This window comes from Hypomesus transpacificus, chromosome 3 (genome assembly GCF_021917145.1).
Source record: "Hypomesus transpacificus isolate Combined female chromosome 3, fHypTra1, whole genome shotgun sequence".
Taxonomy (NCBI): Eukaryota; Metazoa; Chordata; class Actinopteri; order Osmeriformes; family Osmeridae; genus Hypomesus; species Hypomesus transpacificus.
The window spans coordinates 1,171,696-1,196,640 of NC_061062.1; the positions used below are offsets into that span (position 1 = coordinate 1,171,696).

Consider the following 24,945-nt stretch of genomic DNA (forward strand, 5'->3'; position numbering starts at 1 on the left):
CCGGATTAGTAAGAAAGGAGCTGTTCCAAGAAAACGGGCGATGACAGGCTAAAACAAGACAAACTAGACCAGAAAACTGGCTTTTCAAAGCCCCACCTCTCCTACTTAGAAGCACACTGTTGGAGTTCATGTTAGGGTATCTGAGCCAGATGTTTTGGGATGTGCTCGGTGCCAATTCATATGTTTCCCTTCCATCCTCTGCTATTGTAAGCTTATACCATAATTACTTACCATACGTGAGAATAGTTGGCGGAATACCTGAACAAGACATTGGGAGAAAGTGGGTGGGCTTCTTTTTCTTATTTTTTTTACCTTCTGCGCATATATTATTGAGCAATAGCATTGCGTGCATCCCCAAAACAACTTTTGTTCAATTGAGTTTCCGCCCACACAGACACAGCACGATGCATCTTAATTTCGTGTCATCCTCATTGACAAGTCAGAACAATGGTGAGCTCATCGCGGGCGAACGGCCGCTCTGTGAAACAAGAACGCAATGAAGTGCGCTCATCGAAGAGGACAGATGGATAGTCTCGTTCAGCCACTTGTTGCCCAGTATCTGGCTATGGGATATCAATCTAAGGAAAATAACCAACATGGAAATACAGTAGGAATGACTGGGAAGGAAAAAGAACATCCGTAAGTTTGACTGAAAATGTTTACCAAGAAGGCTGTACAGTTTAGTTACACAAAACCTCCGTTAAAACGTTAGCTACTTATTCTTTATCTTTATTATGTTTTTTCTCTGCATGTTTCTAAGTTCGATTTTGTTGAATGTGGCTTGTAGGTCGTCAGTTTTGGTTCCAATTCTTCGTCGGCAATAACTTTGCAGATAGGCTTGAAATGCCAGTGCGTAAAAGCAGTAATCTTGTACTCCAAATTTACTTCGAAAGTCTCTTTTGTCTTGCACTGAGATGATGCACGTTATTTCATGTCGCGTTTTTTTGGCAGCGGCTTAGTTATAAAGTTAAAGGAAATTCGGATTTAGTGGTTCCCACAATATAAATCTGCAATTAACAAAGACTGTAAGGAAGGATATTACAAATGTGACGGTTAGACTCAATGTGTTAACATTTTCAACGAACACTGTTTTGTGTACACTTTACAGATATATATTTTACGCTCAGACATTTTTGGGTGTCTTAGACAACGTTAAGAAAAGCTTTTAAAAATGACCTTTATTTAATTTGAAAGAATGATAAACAATTTTGGCTACCATCCAACACACACACACACACACACTCACAGACACACACATACACACAATCCCTCCCCCTCCTCTCCCCTCACCCCCCTCTCCTGTGTCAATCCTCCAGACACCTCTCTCCTGGATGTGCCTCCAGGTCCAGGGCTTCTCCTCCTGCTTGCCCGCCCAAGTTCCTGAAGCCCAGCCTGGCCCAGGTGACTCAGGGGAAGGTGATGATGTCTCTGGGAAATGTCGCCAAGGGAGCGAGCTGGGAGGAACTCATCCAGGCCTGTCTCCAGACCTTTGGTATGTTCGACTTCTCCAAGCTTCTCATATACTGGTTAGCTTGTCCCGTAAAGTGTCTGTGTTTGTGAATATCACCTGATGATGAATCTCACCTGTGATTTATTTAAGCGGACGGATTTAATATTTTGAAGATGATCTGTGTTGTTCCTGTGTTGTTCCTTGGCCCCCTGTGGTGGAAGGCTGAGCCTCTGGCGATCTGAGATCGGAGGACTGTTGTGCATTTCATGGAGGCATTAGATTTCTGTATTTTTATTGGACGGAGGTCACTCAGTAGTCCGTAGGCCGTACTGTGTATTACAGTCCATGGTGAATAAGATGAGTTTTAAACATGGATTCATATTTATGACCTTACATGCCTCGGTCCAAGCTCTCCTGTGCCTACATTAAGTATTGGGCTTTAACCCTCTGAAAACATGAATCTGTTTTTAGTTTACTTTAAATACAGAAAATGTGAAGTAATTGGTTGTTCTTTGAAATCTGACATTGCTTGACAAGATGATTAACGCCTTATACTAGTATAAATTAATCAAGTGAATGTGACGTGCCTTGCTAACTTGTGTGGAGTGCTCTCAAAGTTATGGTGATTCTTTTTTTGAAGAGGCAAGCATTCAGATTGCTGTTGCCTGGAGACAAAATGGAGAGAAGAGAGCAATGAGGAGGTGTTACAAAGGAGAGAATGCAGAGTGACATCCCATAATTACATCTATCTGTCATGAGGGAGAATGAGAACAGACTAGCCGGCTGTTCATTTAGGGCTTAGATGAATTATCAGGCAAGTGTACAGAGCGTTAACTTGGTCCATGACACAAAGGCTCTGCTGCATTATTTTAAACAAAACCAAGTTTTCTTTGAAACCCTTGGTCCTCAGAATCCTTATTCTCATGAATCATCATTAGGAGTACTTCAACGTCTTAGAGCATGGAGGTTGTAAAATCCTTCTGTTGAAATGCAGCTGTTGGAAGCAGGTGAACAGGCAGGCCGGTGTGGGGAGGTGACAGCCCAGAACAGTGAAGACTAGAACGTGGCTGATCTCATGCTCTCCAGCTGCTTCTGCCCCACATCATAGACAGCCCCCCGAGGACCAGGGGCCGGGCCACCTTTTCAAATATGATAGCACACGTAAGAGCTATTTGAAGGATTACCTGATAGTTGGTTCAAGCCCGGCCGGGCCCAAAGGTCAGACCCACAAACGTGGCTCCTCTGAAGCCGTCCGCTCTTTGAAATGCAGAGCTCCCTGGGGCCTGGATCAATGCTGCCTGACATCATCACTCCTCACCCCCAAGTCCTCACTACACTGTCCCTCTCCCGCCTTCTGTGCGCTCGTGTTCCCCTAAAGAACGCTCAACGTTATTCTCAATCGATCATGATCTAAACACATTAATGTTGTATCAACAGTACTGTTGTATGTATGGAATGAGAGGTGGGATCTGGCGCAGGTCCAGTCTATGCTGGAGGGGGCCGTAAAAGGGATAAGAAGCGTCTCTGAGACACAATGAGACACAATGATCTCAGACTACACTGAGATCCAATGATCCATCCTGACAGACCTCTGTCCAAACTCAACACGTGTGGGTTGGCCGGTAGTGCATTCTAGCAGGGGCACACGCATTGTGGCATAGCAGTGTCATCACATCCTTCCTTTGTCAGTGTAGCTGAGTTGCTTTCCAAAGTATGGTGGCCCAGAGGGGATTTCCTCTGCAATTAGTCAAGTCTGGGCTAGGAGAAGGGGAGGGTTGGAGGTTGGAGTGTTGTTTAAGGCTTAAAAGTAATTGTTGACCTGAAGAATCCTATGTGCTCCCTGTTGCCTTATAGAGGATGTAGGTTTGCTTGTTTTTTTATGCCATTTTATTACTAGGTAGGTGGGGGTGGGGGGGGGGGGGGGGGTGAGGGTGGCAGTGGCGGTGGCTGTGAGTCTGGATGTTTCATATTCTCACCTCATTTCACCAACGTCAAAATCTCTTTCACTTCATGTTTCCTCACTGGGTCTGTTTTGTGAGACTTCTCTAAATGGGTCTGGATGTCATTGTCATGGACTGTGGTGACATTGTAGTGAGTGCGTACTTGCAACACACCCTGAAATGCAGAGCAGAGCATGCTGGGAGCCAGGATTAGCTGGGGGCTGGAGTGGCCCTCTGCACACAGATAACAAAGATTAGACGGGAGCGGGTTGCCATGACGTCGGGGTATTTCAAGGAGGATAAATGGGGTTCCATGGAAACCCAGTGTCCTTGGTGGCGTCAAGACAATGACAACTGTCTGGGATCGAAGTTAACACGTCATTCAAATGCATTGAGCCTGTTGTTTCATCCTTGTCTGAAATCTAGTTTAACAGTTTATACCTGAAAATAGGCCTGAGAAGGATTGTTGGTCAGACACATTTTGCTTTTGTTTTTGCCTTGATATCAATTTAGACAGTCATGGTGGGGGACTACACACCCTGCAGTACCTGTCAAACAAGACTAGAAACCCTAACGGCAGCTTTTCTGTCAGTAAAACCTGACGTGTTCCTTTCTCCAGTCAGCTTCTCTTAATCATGGTAATCTAGAATTGTTTCCACACTGTATTTCACAGTGAGTTTATTGTAATCCTTTCAACAGATATTTTCCTCCCTGGTGTCACACTTTCCTTTTTGTCGATATCTCCAGACACAAGCTGTTTAAGGAGGTTGAGAAACCCCAGAGTTTGGGCCTCCAGTCAGGCCTGCAGTTAGCAGAGACAGGGGAGGTGGTCTCAAACACAGGAAGTGAGATATGGCAGATCACAGGAAAGACAAACCCGCTAGAGATTTCGGAAATATGCTACCTGCTGTAGTTCAGATGCTGTCAAGATTCGCTGGATAGAAGTATAAATGTGTTTCTTACCTTGGTAGTGATGATTCAAAAGTTGTTGCAAAATTCTGAAGGATTAAGGTTTTGTGAGTCAGATAAATAACACCTCAACCCTTCCCATTGGTTTAGACAACATTATATTCGTAGAAAGACAACATTTTATTCGTAGAAAGATGAAGTATTCAGTCACAAATGTATCACATCTACTTGCATCTGATCACAAAATAGACTGAGGACTGTATATAGCCTAGATATCCCCCTTCTTTCAAAATTGGCACTTTAGTGTGAAACAGAATGTCTGATGACGTGCTCTGTATGTGTGTGTGTGTGTGTCTGTGTGTGTGTGTGTGTGGTTGCGTTCTCTTCCAGACTCGGAGGGGTGTGTGTGTGGGAGCAGCCATCTGATGAACATCACCCTGACCATGCACCGGCTCCTCATGTCATCCAGCGATCTCCTGCAGAAGCTCTCCACCCTATATCCTCTTCCTGATCCCCTGATCACCTGATCACCTGATCCCCTGATCACCTGATCCCCTGACCACCTGATCACCTGATCGTCTGAGCGCTCGTCTCCGCTCTCGCTCTGCGTGTGCAGGACAGGGCCCGTGTTACGTGCGGCCAAGGATAACAAGTTAACTGACCGAGCTGTGATGCTACCAAGACACATTAGTGGTTGTCAGTAGCAACAGGCAATCAAGATCTGGTTTGCCTGTCAAGGCTCAGTGTTGTACTGTACATCCCTCTTCACCTCGGGGATATTTGTGATTCGACCAACTGTCATTCAGAGGCCTTCTGTTGCATGTTGGGGGTCGTGTTCCTTCTAATTCACGTGCCACACATTTTGAGTCTCATTACCATGCATGAAGGGCTATAGAAAAAGCACTCATCCCAATGGAACTCATCCCAATGGAACTCATCCTTACAGAGGACATGCCAGTGTAGTGTTTTCAGTTTCAAATGCCAGAGCCTGTTATCGAGGCGCCCATTCAGCATTCAGAGCCGGCAGTGTCGTCACTAGCTCTGAGAACCGTCCTGGAGCAGAGACTAGCCTTCACGGCTTTAGGTGTTAATTACTTCTCCCCAGAACATGTCCTCTTCAGCGGTATCGAAACACCGCCTGAGAAGCCCTTCTCACCCACGTCAGACCTCCCCTCCCTACGCTCCCCCTCCCCTCTCCCTACGCTCCCCCCTCCCCTCTCCCTACGCTCCCCCGACTATATTTCACACCCTCCCTCTCAGCCCCGGACTCTGAATGCTGCTTCAGATATGGTCCGAGTGTGGGTTAGGATCGAGGAAACATGCACAGGAGCCATGAACAGCCTTCATCCCAATCTGGCTTTGGAGCTGTGTGGGTAGCTCTTCAACTCCCATGACGCAATGAGCCTTTTTATGAGCATCACTTCAAGCTGATTTCTCCTAGTAGAGTGCTGTTGTGTGGCCCAGAGTGTCAGGCTTTTTATAGACCTGTTTTTATATAACAAGGACGTGTTTTTGTTGTTGTTTTGGATGAATCCAGAGTCCCAGTGGGCTCTGTGTACTGAGCAAATGACACAACAACCAGGATCATTAATTGTGCTCTCCCTCCCACAGATGTAAACTTGCTGTGCTTTCCCCCGAACTGAGATTAGTGTTATTTTACGTATCAACATGGTCCTTAGCTTGTCATGTGGCTATTGCAAAGTCTCGGTTTTCAAGGAACGAGAACATTGTGATCATCTGTTGTCAGTCCACAACATCAAACTGAATCAGGATCTTTTGTACTTGTGTCCTTCCAACACTACACAAGGTCTTCACCTCTTAGTGTCGTATGTTTCCTGTTTTAGCTGCAATCAGGTGTCATGAGAAGCATAGAGCTGTACAGAAGAAGAGATTTCACGTTCTCCTGTCTGTTTCCAAAAAAACTGTTTTTCTTAACCCGATTGGTTACATTTAAAACGGCCGTGGATGATGAACAGTCTACAGATTGCCAGAAGATCTGCTACCTCATCAAGTAAGTGTGTGTGTGTGTGTGTGTGTGTGTGTGCGTGTGTGTCTAATCCTACCTGCCCACAGTATACTGCAATATCACTCATAAACATCTCATAAAACACACACTGACATCAAACAGATAAAGAGTGTGAAAAGGTGGCAGTGCTGGGGAGCTGAGGGTAGGGCAGGACCATCCTAGTGTTGTTACATCATGTTGTGTCTCCCTCTCCCAGGTACTGGATCAGGGAGTTCTGGACGATGTTTCGGCTCCACACCAGCCTGTCCGACACTCTGGAGGAGTTCCAGGAGCTGCTTAGAGAGCGCGGTCAGGAGAGGCTGTGTCCTCTGCTGGAGACCAAATGGATGTGAGCGTCTTTACTAGAACAGAATCGCTGTGGGCTTTTTCCTGTCACAGCTAAATGACAACCTTGCGCATGAAGCTCATGCAAAGGGCTTGGGGTTCATTTTGTATTTGTATCTCTTGAAAAATAAATCTCTTTTTTTTTACGTATGAAATATGAGAACCGAATCCTGGGATGTTTTGTATAAACGTTGTGTCTGGTGTGTGGCAGAAATGAAAGGGACTGGTCGTGGAAGGCGAGTCAGAAGATCAAGGCCAACAGCAGTAAGAAGAGAAAAGTCTCTCTGCTGTTTGACCACCTGGAGCCCATCGAGCTAGCAGAACACCTAACCTTCCTGGAGTTCAAGTCCTTCTGCAGGATATCAGTAAGTCGAGACCAACCCAACTCACCTCTAACGCACCACGTCCCAGCACGGTCTCACTTCAGAGCCGTCCCTGACACAAACTGCTCTGCTTCTGTTCCTGTGTTTGCTTCGTCAGTTTGGAGACTACCAGACTTACATCCGCAGCTGCTGCATGAAGGACATTCCTATGATGGAACGGTCCATTGCGCTGTGTAATGGCGTCTCCCAGTGGGTGCAGCTCATGGTTCTGAGCAGGCCTACATCCCAGCTGAGAGCTGAAGTCTTCACTAAGTTCATCCAAGTGGCTCAGGTACTGCCTCAATGCTGCACCTTTCTATCCAGTGCTATATCTGTTATTTTGCATAACTTAACATCATTGTTCATCTCCATAGGTGGTAGAACATTGTCTTTAGCCTCTCTGTCAAAGGACGATTTTCTAGCCCCTATGAGGATGGACAATAAAATTTATTTTAATTGAATTGAACATCCAGATCTTTCTGAGGGTATCGTCACGTGGCATATGCTGTACTGTGAGATGTGCTGTGGTGGCAGGAACATCTGCTGCACGTTACATAACACACATTCAAAGTGGGCTGCTAATGACTGTCAGGAGCAGCGTGATATGCTTTCAGTCCATCAAAGACACTCAGAAACAGAAACTGTCGGTTTGGAAAATTAACCGTATAGTACGGGCCAGCGCTAATGGATGTACCGGGTCTAAATGGTGACAGTGGAGAGCAGGGAAGTAGAAGGAGAAAGAATAAGCTGTGTACACGGTGATCCTGGCAAGTTCCCCATGCGATGGCTGGGTTCCTGCTAAAGCTGGGAGGCCAGCGTGAGAAGAGAAGAGCACTCTACTTTCGCTTCCCTGCTGGTCTGTTTCTACCTCAGAGCCACTGCTGAAGAAATGAACCACAGACCACCTGCCCCAGCAGTCCTGGCGTGACTGTAGCTTGAGCTGCTGTAGGGTTAGGGTTAGGGTTAGGAGGGAAATCTGCTTGACGATAGATTGGAGTAAAACGTGACAATTACAACGGAAAGCTGCCTACGGTGTAAACACTGTAGAATCTGAAGATGATTTAGAAGGATTTCTCTTTTCCCCCATCCTCCTCTCTCTATATTTCCTTTACTCATCTCTAATAACCCATCTCTCTCTCCACCCCCGCCTCTCTCTCTCTCTCTCTCTCTCTCTCTCTCTCTCTCTCTCTCTCTCTCTCTCTCTCTCTCCCCCCTCTCCTTCTCCCCCCCCCACCCACCCCTCTCTTTCTACCTCTCCCTGTCTCTCTCTCCCCTCCCTTCCCCTCATCCCTCTCTCCAGATCCTCCATCTGATGCACAACTTCAACACCCTGATGGCCGTGGTGGGGGGCTTGTGTCACAGCTCCATCTCCAGGCTGAAGGAGACCAGCTCCCACGTTCCCAACGAGCTCTCCAAGGTTCCCTCCGCACACACGCCACACACACACTGCACACACGCCACACACCCCCGCCCTGCTAGCAGAAGAACCCTCCTGCCTGTACACCTTAAAAATAATGTATTCATTTAGCAGACACTTTGCTCTAAAGGCACCTGCAGTACAGGGGTATTTGAACCTGCGACCTCCTGATCCATAGTCCCCCACCTTACTAACTCTTCGACCTCTGAGAAGGCTTGGTGGTCTGCTACCTGGGACTGACCTCTGACCTCTCCACAGGCACTGAACGAGATGACAGACCTGCTGTCGTCCTGTAGGAACTACGACAACTACCGGCAGGCCTACAGCCGGTGTGCCGGCTTCAAGATCCCCATCCTGGGAGTGCACCTGAAGGACCTCATCTCCGTCAACGAGGCCATGCCGGACTACGTGGAGGAGGAGAAGGTGAACGTCCAGAAGATGCAGGCGCTCTACAACCACATCAACGAGCTGATCCAGCTGCAGCAGGTCCCTCCACGGCTGGAGGCCAACAAAGACCTGGTTCACCTACTCACGGTGCGTTGGTGATACCGGTTACGCTCACTCAGGAAATGTTGACACTAGTTTTGGCTAAATGACTGTACTTCAAATGTTGAAGTGACGTTTGTGTCTTTCGTCGTTATCTAATCTCTTGCGGTTTGCTGTCCTCCGCCAGCTGTCGTTGGACCTGTACTACACTGAAGATGAGATATACGAGCTGTCCTACGCCAGAGAATCCCGGAACTGCAAAGCACCCGTGAGTAAAAGATTATTATAACGCCCCAAATAATGCACTTTTCATTTACAATACCTTGCAAAACAAATGTATTCAACCCCACAACACATAACAGACCTATTCACAGAGAGTGACCCACCATGATCTGTTTATTAGCGCACTCAAGGTGATCATGCCCCACCGATGCTGTTCTACTGATCTGTTCTGTTTGCCCTCAGCCGGCCACCCCCTGTAGGCCTCCTGTGGTGGTGGACTGGGCCCCAGGGGTCGCCCCCAAACCTGACCCCCGAACCATCAGCAAGCACGTTCAGAGGATGGTGGATGTAAGGGATCCTTCTCCTCTGTGCAGTCAGGGAGCGAGAACACTGTGTGTTTTAAGCATTTAGTTGTGTGGTCATGATATGCAATGTCCACAACTGTATTTTTCCACTTCTGTATATGGCTCCAGCACATAACATTTGATCCCCTCCATTGGTTCAGATTTCACCGTCATGATAATGGATGCGTCTTGTTTGTCTCCCAGTCTGTGTTTAAAAACTATGACCATGACCAGAATGGCTTCATCTCCCACGAGGACTTTGAGAAAATCGCTGCTAGCTTTCCCTTCTCCTTCTGTGTTATGGACAAAGAAAAGTGAGTTCATTCAGACTACAATTTTAAACCGACACAAACAACCTTTCTTGTTAGCTAGCTTGTACTGGCCTCCATTCTGACTATCTGTGTTGTGTGTTGATCCAGGGAGGGCCTCATTAGCAGAGAGGAGATCACGGCATACTTTATGCGGGCAAGTGTCATCTGCTCCAAGCTGGGGCTGGGGTTCGTCCACAACTTCCAGGAGACCACCTACATGAAGCCCACCTTCTGTGACAACTGCTCCGGATTTGTATGTCACCCTTCAGTTACTGTTTTTGAGTAGGAGTTAAGAACTTTTTAAATGATGTTTCCTGCTGTTTCGTAGTCTTGGATAAGCTACCATCACACGGTGTTTTCTACACTGTAAACGTATCCCCTTCCTCCCCTTGTTATCTTCTCTGCAGTTGTGGGGAGTCATCAAACAAGGCTACAGATGCAGAGGTGATTATGTCATCCTAGAGTTGCTTTGCATGATGGGAAAGCTCTATGGAAATTGTATTAAATGTCATACCATGCAGATTACTGTCCATATTTAGCAAGATGCTTCTCGGGGTATTTTGTTCGTGGCTTGTCTGAGAGTTCGAAGGTGGGAGGAGCCAGTAAAGTAAAAGTATGTTGAGCTATCTTGAGAGGTTGTATTGTGTGTGTGTGTGTGTGGTTTCTGCGTGTTGCATACCTGCTAAACTGAACTTTGCAGCACATGAAAGACCGTGGAGCTTGCAGTCAAAACCACAGAAGATTGTCTTGATTCTACTCTTGAAACAAGCTATTTACAAGCACCCCAATGTTTGAGAAACAGTCTGAGCCTGAATGACAGTCTCACTGTTGGTGGAAAGGAGAAAAAATGTACACAGTTTAGCAAGTACTGTAGGGTGATAATAATGAGGCAAGCTTACATAACTCAGAGTAAACAGAATGCCTGCTCTAACATGCCTGTGTTACTGTGTTTCTTACACAGACTGTGGGATGAACTGCCACAAGCTGTGTAAGGACCAGGTGGCATTTGAGTGTAAGAAGAATGCCAAAGGACATCATCCCACGGACAGCCCCACACCAGGATCTACATCCAGCGCTACCGGCCTTTCAGAAGGTACAGGACATGTTTAGAATGCTGTGTGTGTGTGTGTGTGTGTGTGTGTGTGTGTGTGTGTGTGTGCGTGTGTGTGTGTGTGTGTGTAACAGCCCTGACATAGTGACATTCTAGTTTAGTGGTGATAACCACAAGATAACTTTGTGGTTGTGTTATCATTTTAATACTTAAACAGCCCCATCTGCTGGAAAATAACGTACAGTAATAACCTCTATGTGCTCCAAACCAAGCCTGGATACTAATTACATTTCAATCTAATTGTTTTGATAGATGTTACCAATTTTGTTGCCAAAAGTCATAAGTAATTAAGCTTGCACATTAGAACGGAGAAATGATCTGATCTAGCTAATGGAAAAATGCTAGACTAGTGTGCTGGGTAGTTCCCCTATGTAGGTGGCATCCAAACCATGCTGCTTGTGCATGTCAACAATCAGGGAACTGCTTCACTTACAGGAACATAGCAGGCTGTTTCAGGAACTGGTGAAATCAGTGTTTAGACAAACTCTTTATTCTGTGACCTTTAGTTAATATCATCAGACGCCGTCTGTGGTTAAGAAATGACGTGTGGCCGCTCGCTGACTGCTGAAGGCTCGTGGGAGCAGGTTCAGACTGTGATAAGATTCCACTGTTTGGTTTCAGGTTCGGAGGAGAGCTCTTTCCTGTATCCTCCAGACGAGTCCAAGGACTGGAGCCCAGAATCTCCCCCGAGACGCCACCCTCTGAGACGGCCCTCTGCGCTGGCCAGGTCCGGGGGGGTGGACCGCACCACCCAGACAGAGGGGCACATTGCCCAAGACACCAGCCGCCCCCAGCCCACCCTCCTGGCCCCAGCCTCCCTCACCCCCTGCCCCAGTCCGGTGCCCACCCTCCTGGCCCCAGCCTCCCTCACCCCCTGCCCCAGTCCGGTGCCCACCCGCAAGCAGCGCCACTTCGCTCTCTGGGAAAACCGAGATTCAATGGGGACCAAGCCCAAGGAACCGGACGAGGAGACCAAACCCACCTGCGAACTCCTAGAAAACGTGAGTTTCAGACCTTTGCTATGTCCATTGTGTTAATCTAAGCTTTTGTAGGCCCCGTCACATCATAACGTTCTGGTCAACATTCTATGACGTTAGAGGAAACGTTGGTAATCTTCCATGGTCGCTGGTATAGCGCCAGAAAAGCATTGTGTTGAAGCTGGTGACGCTGGTAATCGTCGATGATCGGCGGAAAACGCTGGTCCCCCCAAAATGTTGGGAACATGCACAAAAGTTCTCATGGAGACCAGTGTTCTTCAACGTTTAATTTTAACTCTGGAGAACGTTTGTGGAACTTTTGACTAATGTTGCACGCGTTTGGCTATCGTTAGCCAGTCGTTACCCTAGCGTTACTTGGTTGTTATTCATCCAGCGCTTTATACCCATTTGACCATAAAACCCACACGCAAGCAAAACTTTACTCTTATTATTCACACGTTAGTCACACGCTCAACACGCTGGTCTAACGTTGACTAATCGTTTGTCGCGCGCCAGGCACACGTTGTCGCGCGCCAGTGACACGTCATCATTCGCTAATAGTTTTCGGGGGTGTCTTACTTGGTCGCTGATACACTCTCCTCATACGTCAGTCTCACGCTAGTCATGCATTATATAGTCACACGTTAGTCACATGCCAGATGTGTCCACCTCACCCTAGAACGCTCGAAATTGAACGATTAGAACGTTGACCAGAACGTTCAGAATGGTGTGAAGGGGCCTTGAGACTAAGGTATGTGGTCAGTAAAGCGGGAGAGTAACGCTGTTGTTTGAACTCCTCAGGAAAACCAGAAGCTTCAGAACAGCAACGAGAGCCTTCGCAGGAAGCTTCGTGAGACAGAGCGTGAGGTGGAGGTCCTGAAGATGCTTCTGAAGAGGCATGCAGTGCACCATGTGGACGAGGACTCGTCCTCCTAGCCCGGCATGCCCCTGTTAAGGGCCCGACACCCCTCCGTACGACAGCCCCCCGTACGACAGCCCCCCGTACGACAGCCCCCCCCGTACGACAGCCCCCCCCATACGACAGCCCCCCATATGACAGCCCCCCGCCCGTACGACAGCCCCCCGTACGACAGCCCCCCGTACGACAGCCCCCCGTACGACAGCCCCCCGTACGACAGCCCCCATGCCTTGTTAGGGACTCAGGACTGACACTCTGCCCTGCCTCACAGCCTCACAGGGACCAGAGACACCTGGGCCTCAGACAGCCTCACAGGGACCAGAGACACCTGGGCCTCATACAGCCTCACAGGGACCAGAGACACCTGGGCCTCAGACAGCCTCACAGGGACCAGAGACACCTGGGCCTCATACAGCCTCACAGGGACCAGAGACACCTGGGCCTCAGACAGCCACAGCCGTCATTGTACATACAACGACAGTACTTCAGAACGAATGCCATAGACGTATGAATATGAGATAGTCATAGCCCGTCAGAAGTCTGCCAAGCTAGCGCAGGTCAGTGTCCCAGCTGTCAGGTGTATAGTAATGCAAATGTACTGTTGTTCTGTGACAAGTTTAGGAGCTAGCTTGCAGTATTACTGTTTATATTTATTGATAAAACACTACACTTTTCAGTCATCCAGACAAGAAGGATATGGCCATTTTTATTTTACACTGCTTCATGCGTTTGATTGTTGAAGCCTTATGTATGTGGGTTGGGGTGCATTACACTTTAGAGACCAACTTGATGTTTTTGTACAAAGATCATTTTAAATCAGTTTTATGATGTATCCATATTTCATTGTTTAAGTATGGTCCATAGTATCTCGTACAACTGTAATGTACTGTATATTCAATGGATTTGTCTCCTATTGAAACCTTAATGTAAATGAGGGCCATTATATTTTGTGTGATGGAACTATCTCAAGATTGTCTGTTTTCGGTGTCCAAGTTTCTGTCATAATGAAGATAGCCAATCTTAGTTTTCCGTGAGTTTTTGCAACACACCTGTGATATCAGCGATTTTCCACTGGGGGGTGCTGTAACTCTCAGAATGCTATGTTGTCGCTAGTTCTCTTAAACTGACGTTGTTCTGTAACTGATGTGATGCTCTTAGTTAGATTGTGTTCTGTGCCACAAACACAGTGATTTAATACAGCATCAAGTTTTATTTAAGATTCAATGTCAACCAACAGTCTCATAACCTTTCTGTGGGTGGCTGATGAGAAAGGTGACGTAAAAGGTTTAATCAAATCACCAGAGCCAAAATCGCCTCTCCAGAGGAGTCCTGTAAAAGCACACTGCAATCAAGAGCTGAAGGCACTTTCATTTTCATTGAACGACATTCGAGTCAGGTAAACCCTTCAGGTACTATAAATGTACGATTATAACGACAGAGTACATGACAGAGGACGTTTACTTGAGCTTTACATTTTGAGACAATCTTTAGCGTCCTTTGTAGGTCAATAGCTTGCGTGTGGCAATTAATCCTGTCTCCCCTGTTAGCACGACCTGCAGGAATGAGGAGAGCGCGGTCTCACGGCTAATCATGGGCCCTGCAGATGTACCGCTACTAACGTCTTCTTTTTCCAGTAGTAATACTCAACGAGTGGATGAGTAAAACGAGGAAAAGGAAGGTGATGTAAATGATTTAAGAACATTACAACCTACTGTGTATTTTCCTGTTGGAAAGATCCATTTGGCAGACATACTTACCTTCACTTCTTTGGACTCCTTGGACTTTGGGTACTTTCAATTATTATTATCAAGAGTGGATTTCTTCCACTGTATTGCCATCGTTTGCCCTCGCGGTATGACGTACCTCAGCAGAAACTGTGGAAAACATTCTCAGAAAGTTCTTCCAGTAATTCGCAGCAGGTCTTCTTCAGACATGGCAGCAACCTCTACGCTCAACCTTGGTGGGATGACAGTTAATTTAATTCTATTTGAACGTGACACCCTACTCAGGATAGTCACACTCAATTTCCCAGACTCCCTCACAGTACAGAATCATTTCTAATAACATGGCTGACTGAGAAAAAGAGTGACAGAATGAACATAAATTAAACTCAGAGCAGCGTGTCACCTCGGAAATTGTTTTTTTGTAATCAAGTCTGGTAACAAACAGTAAAACAAAACATTTAAAGGCAAATACAATCATGTCAAAGCTCAAAAGAGTGTATAACTGCAACAGAAACAGTGTTGCTTTCAACAGGCATCTGTGGACCTCTGGAAAAGCATGTCATCATTTACAGATATTTACAAGTTAACTATTCCTGTCCCTGATGAATGACCAGGAGCTGAAACCATCTCCCCTGATTGTCTTTATGGAGGATAGTTACTCTTAAGTACAGTGCTAGCAAGACGACAGCTAGTGCCAGACTTGGCCCAAGCTCCTTTCTAACAAAGAAAGATGACTGGATGACCTCAGGAGATAATGGCGTGATAACTTTTCCCTGAACTCCTGAAAGTACATTTTCTCAATTATTCAAATTAGGTCATTAAGCTTTAATGATGGCCATTGGAACTGTGTACGCTACACTAGGCACAGTCCTAGGTAGCTGTACTAGAAATCTGTACTAGGAAGCTGTTCTAGGGAGCTGTACCAGTTAGCTGTACCATGGAGCTGTGCCAGGTAGCTGTACCATGGAGCTGTACCAGGTAGCTGTACCATGGAGCTGTACCATGTAGCTGTACCAGTTAGCTGTACCATGGAGCTGTGCCAGGTAGCTGTACCATGGAGCTGTGCCAGGTAGCTGTACCATGGAGCTGTACCAGGTAGCTGTACCATGGAGCTGTACCATGTAGCTGTACCATGGAGCTGTACCAGGTAGCTGTACCATGGAGCTGTGCCAGGTAGCTGTACCATGGAGCTGTACCAGGTAGCTGTACCATGGAGCTGTGCCAGGTAGCTGTACCATGGAGCTGTACCAGGTAGCTGTACCAGGTAGCTGTACCAGGTAGCTGTACCATGTAGCTGTACCAGGTAGCTGTACCAGGTAGCTGTTCTAGGGAGCTGAAGAGTTCATTCTCCGAGAAGCAATCTGATAACACCCCATAGTGTTCCATATGAACCTTAATGAGGACTGTGAGGACATGAGAAGGCTGCTGGAAGAATAGTGGATGTTTCTAAACAGAAAACTCATTACTCTTGTTCTCTCTGACCTTTCTATTTAATTTCCTGACTACCCCCTCCCAGCCCAGTTATCTGTATATTAGAGAACTCTTTATCTCACCTGCGATCTAAACCAAAGAAACAAATTCAAGGTTTCTCTTTTCACAGAGCAGAACAGCGAAACAAGATCTAAAAGCAGATATAGGTACAGTGCCCTCCAAAAGTATTGGAACAGTGAGGCCAATTCCTTTATTTTTGCTGTAGACTGAAAACATTTGGGCTTGACATCAAACGATGAATGTGAAACCAGAGATCAACGTTTCAGCTTTTATTTCCAGGTATTTACATCAGGATCTGATGCACAAATTAGAAAATATCACCTTTTTGTTCGAACCCACCCATTTGTCACGTGAGCAAAAGTATTGGAACATATGACTGACAGGTGTGTTTTTTTGCCCAGGTGTGTCCTATTACATACATTATTCAATCAATAAATACCACTGAATGTCTACACTCAGGTTCAGATTGGGTAAGATAGGTTTTGTCTATGCAGACTGTATTCAGAGGTGAAAACAACATGAAAACCGGAGCGCTGTCTTTGGGTGAAAAACAAGCAATTGTGAGTCTTAGAGAAGATGGAAAATCAATCAGAGCCATTGCAGAAACATTGGCCATAGCCAGTACAACCATTTGGAATGTCCTGAAGAAGAAGAAAACTACTGGTGTACTAAGTAACAGACGTCGAACAGGTAGACCAAGGAAAACATCAGCAGTTGATGACAGAAACATTGTGAGAGCTGTAAAGAAAGACCCTAAAACAACTGTTAGTGAGATCAGCAACAACCTCCAGATGGCAGGAGTGAAGGTATCACTATCTACTGTTCGCAGAAGACTTCATGAACAAAAGTACAAGGGCTACACCAGAAGATGCAAACCACTCATTAGCAAGAAGAATAGGAAGGCCAGGCTGGAATTTGCCAAAAAGTACAGAGATGAACCTCAAAAATTCTGGGACAAAGTTTTATGGACTGATGAGACAAAGATTAACTTTTACCAAAGTGATGGAAAGGCTAAAGTTTGGAGAAAGAAAGGAACTGCTCATGATCCCAAACACACAAGCTCATCTGTGAAACACGGTGGAGGTAATGTCATGGCTTGGGCTTGCATGGCTTCTTCTAGGACGGGCTCATTAATCTTCATTGAGGATGTAACACATGATGGCAGCAGCAAAATGAACTCGGAAGTCTACAGAAACATTTTGTCTGCCAATTTAAGGAAAGATGCAACCAAACTGATTGGCAGAGCCTTCATCATGCAGCAAGATAACGACCCAAAACACACTGCCAAAACAACAAAGGAGTTCATCAGGGGCAAGAAATGGAAGGTATTAGACTGGCCAAGTCAATCTCCAGACTTAAACCCTATAGAGCATGCATTTTACCTGCTTAAGAGGAGACTGAAGGGAGGAACCCCACAAAACAAACAACAACTGAAAGAGGCTGCAGTGAAAGCCTGGGAAAGCATCAAAAAGGAAGAATGCAAAAGTTTGGTGACGTCAATGGGTCACAGACTTGCTGCAGTTATTGAAAGCAAAGGATTTGCAACTAAATATTAAGTCTTATTCACTTAAATATGTTTTAAGTATATCTGTTCCAATACTTTTGCTCACATGACAAATGGGTGGATTCAAACAAAATGTGATATTTTCTTAGTTGTGCATCAGATCCTGATGTAAATACCTGGAAATAAAAGCTGAAACGTTGATCTCTGGTCTCACGTTCATTATTTGATGTCAAGCCCAAATGTTTTCAGTCTACAGCAAAAATAAAGGAATTCGCCTCACTGTTCCAATACTTTTGGAGGGCACTGTATGTATGAGGGGCCTTTTAGGAAATAATTCAAGCTGTCCTTACACAAACACATATGAAACATACATTCACATATGAAACATTTATACTCATTCAAACTACTGAAAACTCACATTCACAGATGTGAAATGCTAGCAGACACGTGACACACATTCACATGTGAAATGTTTGCGCCCACATTCATACTACTGAAGACGTACATATGAAATGCTCGGCACAGACTCATGTGAAACACATTCACACTCTCATATATGAAAAGCTTGAGTCTTATAAGGATGAGTAAGAAGCTTTGAGAATGTAAGAGTATGAGAACATTGAGAACATTCCACCGTTCCTACCCCCTCACCCTCCACGACTGACCCAACTAAATGTCTAAACTCTTTCTCTCCCCTGTCAGAGGCAGAAATCTCTGATTTCTGACTTGATCCAGTCCCCTCCCCTCTCTTTCAAACCATCTCCCCCTCCATCATAACTTTTCTTCTCCATGTCCTTAACTCCTCTCTTACTTCCGGCACCTTCCCCTCTGCCTTCAAACAGGCCAGAGTTACCCCTGTACTCCAAAAACCCTCCCTTAACCCTGCCATCCTCCAGAACTACAGACCAGTATCACTGCTACCCTTCTTTTAAAAAACAATTGAACGTGCTGTATCCAACCGTCAAACTTTCTCTATCAGAACAACCTGCTTGACCCCAACCAATCAGGCTTCAAGACTGGCCACTCCACGGAAACGGCCCTCCTGTCAGTCACCACTGCCCTCGAGTCTGCCAGAGCGACTTCAAGGTCATCCGTCATTCCGCTGGATCTTTCCGCAACGTTTGATACGGTTAACCATCAGATCCGGCTCGCTAGACTTTCTGCGATGGGCATCACTGGCACTGCATTTCAGTGGATCTCATCCCACCTGTCGGAAAGATCCTACCAGGTCTCCTGGGGAGGCAAAGTGTCCGGCCCTCTCCAGCTCTCCACTGGTGTCCCACAGGGCTCCGTCCTTGTACCCCTCCTAGTCTCCCTGTACACCACCTTGCTTGGACCAATTATCACCTCCCATGGCTTCTCCTACCACTGCTACGCTGACATAGTGTTAACATTGACATAGCATGCAGCAGTGCAGATATTTACATACTGTTCTGAATCTCTCTGCAACAACCATTTGGCCAATGTGCTTCTTTCCACTACAAGATAGCCATCTGCAGTTTATTGCTTGCAGATCACTTTGAAACTGGACTCATTAAACAACTGAAAGTTTTAATATTGATAGGCTACATTATGCATAATGTGCTCCCACACAACACTGGCAATCTAATAACTGAAGCATGTGCACAAAATGTGCTCTGAAATGAAGGGAATTAGGTATAATATGATGAAGTCATGTTGCTCAGCAGAAACCATCTGTATATGCCTGTCCAATTACATCACCCTGTTGATGTAACTTTAATTTACTCACACACGAACACACTGTAGCTAATGTTCCCTTGGATCTGGACTGGGCAGAAAAGACAACTGACAGACAGGGGGCCGTACAGACGGGGCCGTACAGACAGGGGGGCCGTACAGACAGGGGGGCCGTACAGACGGGGCCGTACAGACAGGGGGCCGTACAGACAGGGGGGCCGTACAGACAGGGGGCCGTACAGACAGGGGGGCCGTACAGACGGGGCCGTACAGACAGGGGGGCCGTACAGACAGGGGGGCCGTACAGACAGGGGGCCGTACAGACAGGGGGCCGTACAGACAGGGGGCCGTACAGACAGGGGGGCCGTACAGACGGGGCCGTACAGACAGGGGGCCGTACAGACAGGGGGGCCGTACAGACGGGGGGGCCGTACAGACAGGGGGCCGTACAGACAGGGGGGCCGTACAGACAGGGGGGCCGTACAGACAGGGGGGCCGTACAGACGGGGCCGTACAGACGGGCCGTATATGGGGGAAAAGTTAAGACAATTCCAAGGGCCCCTGACTGACAGGGGCATCTGCATGAAATGGTTTGATCCTGCCTTCAGAATTTTTTTTATGGTGGCTTTTAATCTTGCATCAAAAGGTGAACTGCATACTATATTCAGACTTGCATGTACAAATCACCAGCAGTAAATATTGTGCTAGTACTAGTATTAAACTACAATAAGCAAGACAGTTGAAAGCCTTCAATCAGAGTTATGCAAAGCTTTTGATGGGACAAGTTAGTTAGGTCCTAGAGATGTGGTGACAACAGCTGCGCAGAGGGGGCCCAATTAGATTTTTTTGTCATGGGACCCAAACTTCCTGACAGCACCCCTGGCTGGCTACATCCATGGTGTCGTGGTGTTTGTATTCTAGTTACTGTAGCCCACTAGTTCATTTAGCTCTCCGTATGGAGCGGTGGACCAGGATTGCAGCCGGTCTTGACCAGGTGAGTTTAAATAATGGTACATTTTGACTGCTAGCATTTACGTTACTGCAGCTGCTATCCTGTTACTAACAGTGTTAGCTGGTTGTCCAAAGCACTGGGTGTACCAGCTACCAATGATTGGAGTGGATAGTAGACAACCCATATAGCTCTGGTAGTGATTTTGAAATTAAACCCACTCTAGTTGTTACATATACTGATATTACATACATGTGTAGTTTTGCTAATGTAGGTTGTTTCGATGCACCCAACAGAGGTATTCTGGACGGCAGGAAACTGTGGCTGCGATCTCAGCCTCTCCTGTAGAGAGAGTGTGGTGAGGAGAGAGGCTGTCAAAGCAGGAACACACCAGCCCTCTCCATACCTCTTCAGAGTCACTAATGGAAATAGCCACAGGACGTTAATGAAAGACAGCAAGCCGTTAAAGAGGCAGCGTTTTATTTAGCTGTCGCCTGCAGGCTTTCTCTTTCCACGGTGAGAGGTTGGAAAGAATGTTACTGGGGAGGACATCTGATGATTGTTTGTTAAACAACACCAACCCACTCAACCCTATACTGTTTGTTGCCTTTGCCCAGACAAAAGTCAGCTACCCTAGCTGTACATATGCTGCTCATGCACCCCATAAAGGTGTCTTAGAGAGCCGTAGAGAGTAAAACAAGCATATAACACGATGCTGTTGAGAAACCAAGAATGAGGAGAGTCTGGGTCATGATGTGCTCACACTTGAAGTGACTCACCGAGCTCCTTGTGCTGTGAAGCCTGAGCCTGTCTTAGAAAGCTTCCTGCGAGAGCTTTGCCTCCGAGTCACAGACAGAGCCCAGACTAAAGACGTCCTGCTCTCCTTCAGTCCAACACGATCTCTCTCCTGTTGCCTCCTGATGCATGCCCACAGCCCTAACACAGGATCACACTGCCGACCACCACTGAGCATTCCTCAGTGTTACTGTCACACTGTGTGTGAGCGTGTGTCTGTGTCTGTGCTCGTGTGTATATAAATGCAACTGTGTGTGTTGCCACAACATATTTGGATAGGCCTGTTTTGTATTTTGGTAACTGAAAGTAAACATGATATAGGATCTGAATATCAAACTTGTTGTTGACAGAACATTTGACTATCCACATTTCCTCTCTGTCTTCCTCCTTATCTTTGAAGATTGTCAAAGGCACCCCTAGAGGCCCAGTGATGGACCAAAGTCTATTTGAGGCTGCTTTTGAGGACTCAAAATTCAACACATCTCCACCATCTGGCAAGGTGCCCAGCCTACAGGGAGGGGCCAACTGTTCTGCTTTATTTGCATGATGCCTTCATGTTAGCATATGGGGAAATGGCTTTCAGAAAAAAATTTGTTTCTGGACCTAACTACTACTTCCCTGAGGTCTTAAACCTTTCTGATTTGTAAATGAATTGAACCCATGGTCGATTTTATTTTGAACTCAAATGCTCAACTTATCCATCAACTGAAACGGTACATTCAGTACAACAGACATTACACACCCACTTAAAGCAGAACTTCTGAACTTCAAAAGTTTTTTAGAGCAACGCTTGGATGAGTCTAATAAATCCTAAATGTCACCAAGCTTGAAGCTTCTCTGAGGGTCCGTGGTAAACGGGCGCGTCTGTCCACAGTGACAGTCCTCTGCCAAGCAAAGTGCTCAGAGCGTCTGAGGAGGGAAGCCACAGGTAATGCAAGCTGACAGCTCTGACCAAAGCTCTTCATTTATAGATCACATGGCTGGAAACCTTTCACCCAACACGTCAGGGACTCTCACGCTCTCCAGCCCTGACTGAGGGGGTCGGGCTATTAATCAGAAGGTTGTTGGTTCGATTCCCGGCCGTGCCAAATGACGTTGTGTCCTTGGGCAAGGCACTTCACCCTACTTGCCTCGGGGAGAATGTCCCTGTACTTACTGTAAGTCGCTCTGGATAAGAGCGTCTGATAAATGTAAAAGTAAATGACCAGCCCCTGGACGGCAAGGCTCTCATCACAGGGAGGTAAACAAACAAGATGATTAAAATATGAAATATAATTAAAAAACAAAATCTTTGGTGTCAGTCAGATGTCTGAGCCACGACTGTGGTGATACAGCCGTCCAATCAGAAGCTGCGATGTCGAGGCTTGTCTACTGTGGCGCCTGGCTCTCCCTGCAACCAGGTAACCATGGATACCGAAGGTGCCATTTTGTCATCCTATTTTAGGAACCTATTTTATCTCTCAGATGAGAGCAACCGTGCCGGTAGTTCTGGTGGGAGCAGATGAGTCCGGCTCCTCTGGAAGCAGCTCTGGAAAAACAAGCCAGATCGGAAGTTGGTTGAAAATCTCAGTTTGTCAATTAATTCGTCCCAATCTTCTGTAGACTCAGTTTAAGACTTTTTTTCAGTCAATTTAGACTTTATTTACCTCTGAACTTTTGTGTTACCAAACAGTCTAATTGAAGGTGACCAAGCTGTCGTAGAGGTTACAGGTGACATCACATCTTCAGGGTGATAGAGAGTAGCTGAGGGCAGACACAGATTAAACTTTCGGTTGTGTTCAAAAAGAAGAGAAATCAGGTGAATGTGGTGAAATTTCGAACTGTCTCCTTTACTGAGGCTACTGCCCGATGTGAGTACCAAATTGCAAGCTGATGTCAGGTGGCTATTGGGCGTTATGCACACAGCGCTAAATAAAAAAAAAGAGATGATGAAATCCCCATCCGAACCGTCACTCAAGTTAATGAGTGCTAAAATGAACACTGATAAAATATGTACACTTTCACTTTCCCAACACCGTCTCACTCGGCTTAACTTCCATGTCTGACACTTTTATAGATGATGTAGGGCTCCCATATTCTGCACATTTTCCCGCAAACCCCCCTTAATGAAAACAAGTTCAAGTTCAAGTCTTTTATTTGTCAGGTACACAGAACAACACAAGGTTAGACGGGGCACTGAAATTCTTAAGACAAGACAACGCAAGCACCTGGCATAACATAACATATAAGTACACGGAACATAATTTACATCCATGCTGATATTAAATAAGTGAAACTTCCTAAATATACAGATAGCAATAAATAATCCACTATACTAACCCTAATACTAAAACTTCCTAAATTACAGATAACAATAAATAGTACACTATACTAACCCTAAATGCACATAAAACCTGTTTCAATCCTATAACCTATTCTAACTCAAGTGGAGTACAGTACAAACAACAGAGTAAAAGTATCCATCCAGGACTGTTTAACATTTGTTAGTTCTGGATGTAATAGTACTGTCCTTGATATCCTCAGCGCCATTCATTATCAAGTTCTAGGCTCATTAAACACCAGATTACATTTTCCTCCTGATCAATAGACAACACAGGCAACTTAACAGGAAGGCTCAAAGAAACATGGAAGAACACTAACCTGATTTATGTAGACATTAAACATTTATTTGGGAAAACATTCCATGGTTGATAAATTATGCAACAGCGACATGCATTATTCAATTTAACAAGAGGGAGATATGTTGGGCGTAGCAGACGCGTGTTGTCAGGCTTGTTCTCTCAGCCTGTCCGGACGTGTTGGGTAATCAGTCTCAGGAGGGTTCCCCCTGCTGGTTGGGTGCTCAGGCAGACACCTGTCAGTCCTCCTTTGTCATTTCTTAACCATTATGTAGAAAATACCGATTTTTCCCATCCGATATTGATTCTAGTCTTGAATATGTGGCGTTGATGCACAGGGTCAATCCCAAACCCCCATCAAGGTTGTGTGTCCGTCGTAGAGTCCAGGTGTGAATTGCTCCCTGTGGGTCAGTATGGTACCACAAGCCTGTCTGCAGACAGATGACAGTGTTCACATGGAGCGAAAGGGTGGTAGTTTACGGGACCTTGACCACTGAGGTTTAGCGGTGAGCAGTTATCATATTCAGCACTCGGGATCAAATCCCCCTAGGCCAACCCCCTCACACGTGAGCCTCGTCGATCCTTTGGAGGGGAAATAACTGGGGGAGGTTTTGGAGAGCTGCAGTTGGAGAAAAGATCATTAATGGACAGAGGTGACAGTCAGCTGATGTGAACGATGGATCTTTCAGCTTGTTTGTGGGCAATTATGCCCATTCGACCATTAATCGCCATGGAAACAGCCGACATCTTCCCGGTGGTCGTTTAGAGGCTGGGGGTCAGAGGCTGGTCCGGGGGAAGGCTGGAGGAAGTCCCTGCTGAGCCCTCCCCTCCCTTCCCTCCCCCAGCGCCTGCTGCTGTGGCCGTCTAGCACTTCCTCCCTCACACAACAGTCTGTTCATGCAGAAGCTCAGAGCCCAGTCATGACCAGCATCATTACCACAGGGGAGAACATCATCGGAGAACATCAGGGGGGAGGAACATTATTGATTCTTCAGGAACAGAAGAAGCAGAACACCACAGAGCAGGTCTGCAGTAAACGCTGCCTCGCGATCACGCTGCCTCGCGTTCGCGCTGCCTCGCGTTCGCGCTGCCTCGCGTTCGCGCTGCCTCGCGTTCGCGCTGCCTCGCGTTCGCGATGCCTCGCGTTCGCGCTGCCTCGCGTTCGCGCTGCCTCGCGTTCGCGCTGCCTCGCGTTCGCCCTGCCTCGCGTTCGCGCTGCCTCGCGATCGCGCTGCCTCGCGTTCGCGATGCCTCGCGTTCGCGCTGCCTCGCGTTCGCGCTGCCTCGCGTTCGCGATGCCTCGCGTTCGCGCTGCCTCGCGTTCGCGATGCCTCGCGTTCGCGATGCCTCGCGTTCGCCCTGCCTCGC

General features: G+C 46.6%; 1 protein-coding gene and 1 long non-coding RNA gene across 2 annotated transcripts; one reads left to right on the plus strand and one right to left on the minus strand.

The window, feature by feature from the left end:
• Positions 1-162: 162 nt before the first annotated feature.
• Positions 163-12,930, plus strand: LOC124486498 (RAS guanyl-releasing protein 1-like). Its single transcript, XM_047048148.1, has 17 exons — positions 163-639; positions 1,317-1,492; positions 4,690-4,795; positions 6,248-6,310; positions 6,522-6,653; positions 6,861-7,014; positions 7,130-7,303; positions 8,312-8,428; positions 8,687-8,962; positions 9,102-9,182; positions 9,380-9,484; positions 9,685-9,794; positions 9,900-10,044; positions 10,199-10,235; positions 10,753-10,884; positions 11,524-11,903; positions 12,681-12,930. The coding sequence occupies exons 1-17, from the start codon at positions 497-499 to the stop codon at positions 12,813-12,815; spliced, it is 2,466 nt and encodes an 821-aa protein (XP_046904104.1). The 5' UTR covers positions 163-496; the 3' UTR covers positions 12,816-12,930.
• A 9,153-nt stretch (positions 12,931-22,083) lies between these two features.
• Positions 22,084-23,691, minus strand: LOC124487972. The gene is made up of 3 exons (XR_006958574.1): positions 23,600-23,691; positions 22,606-22,702; positions 22,084-22,487 (listed from the first exon to the last, which is right to left on the minus strand). It is a non-coding gene; the product is annotated as an uncharacterized LOC124487972 (long non-coding RNA).
• Between the last annotated feature and the right edge of the window lie 1,254 nt (positions 23,692-24,945).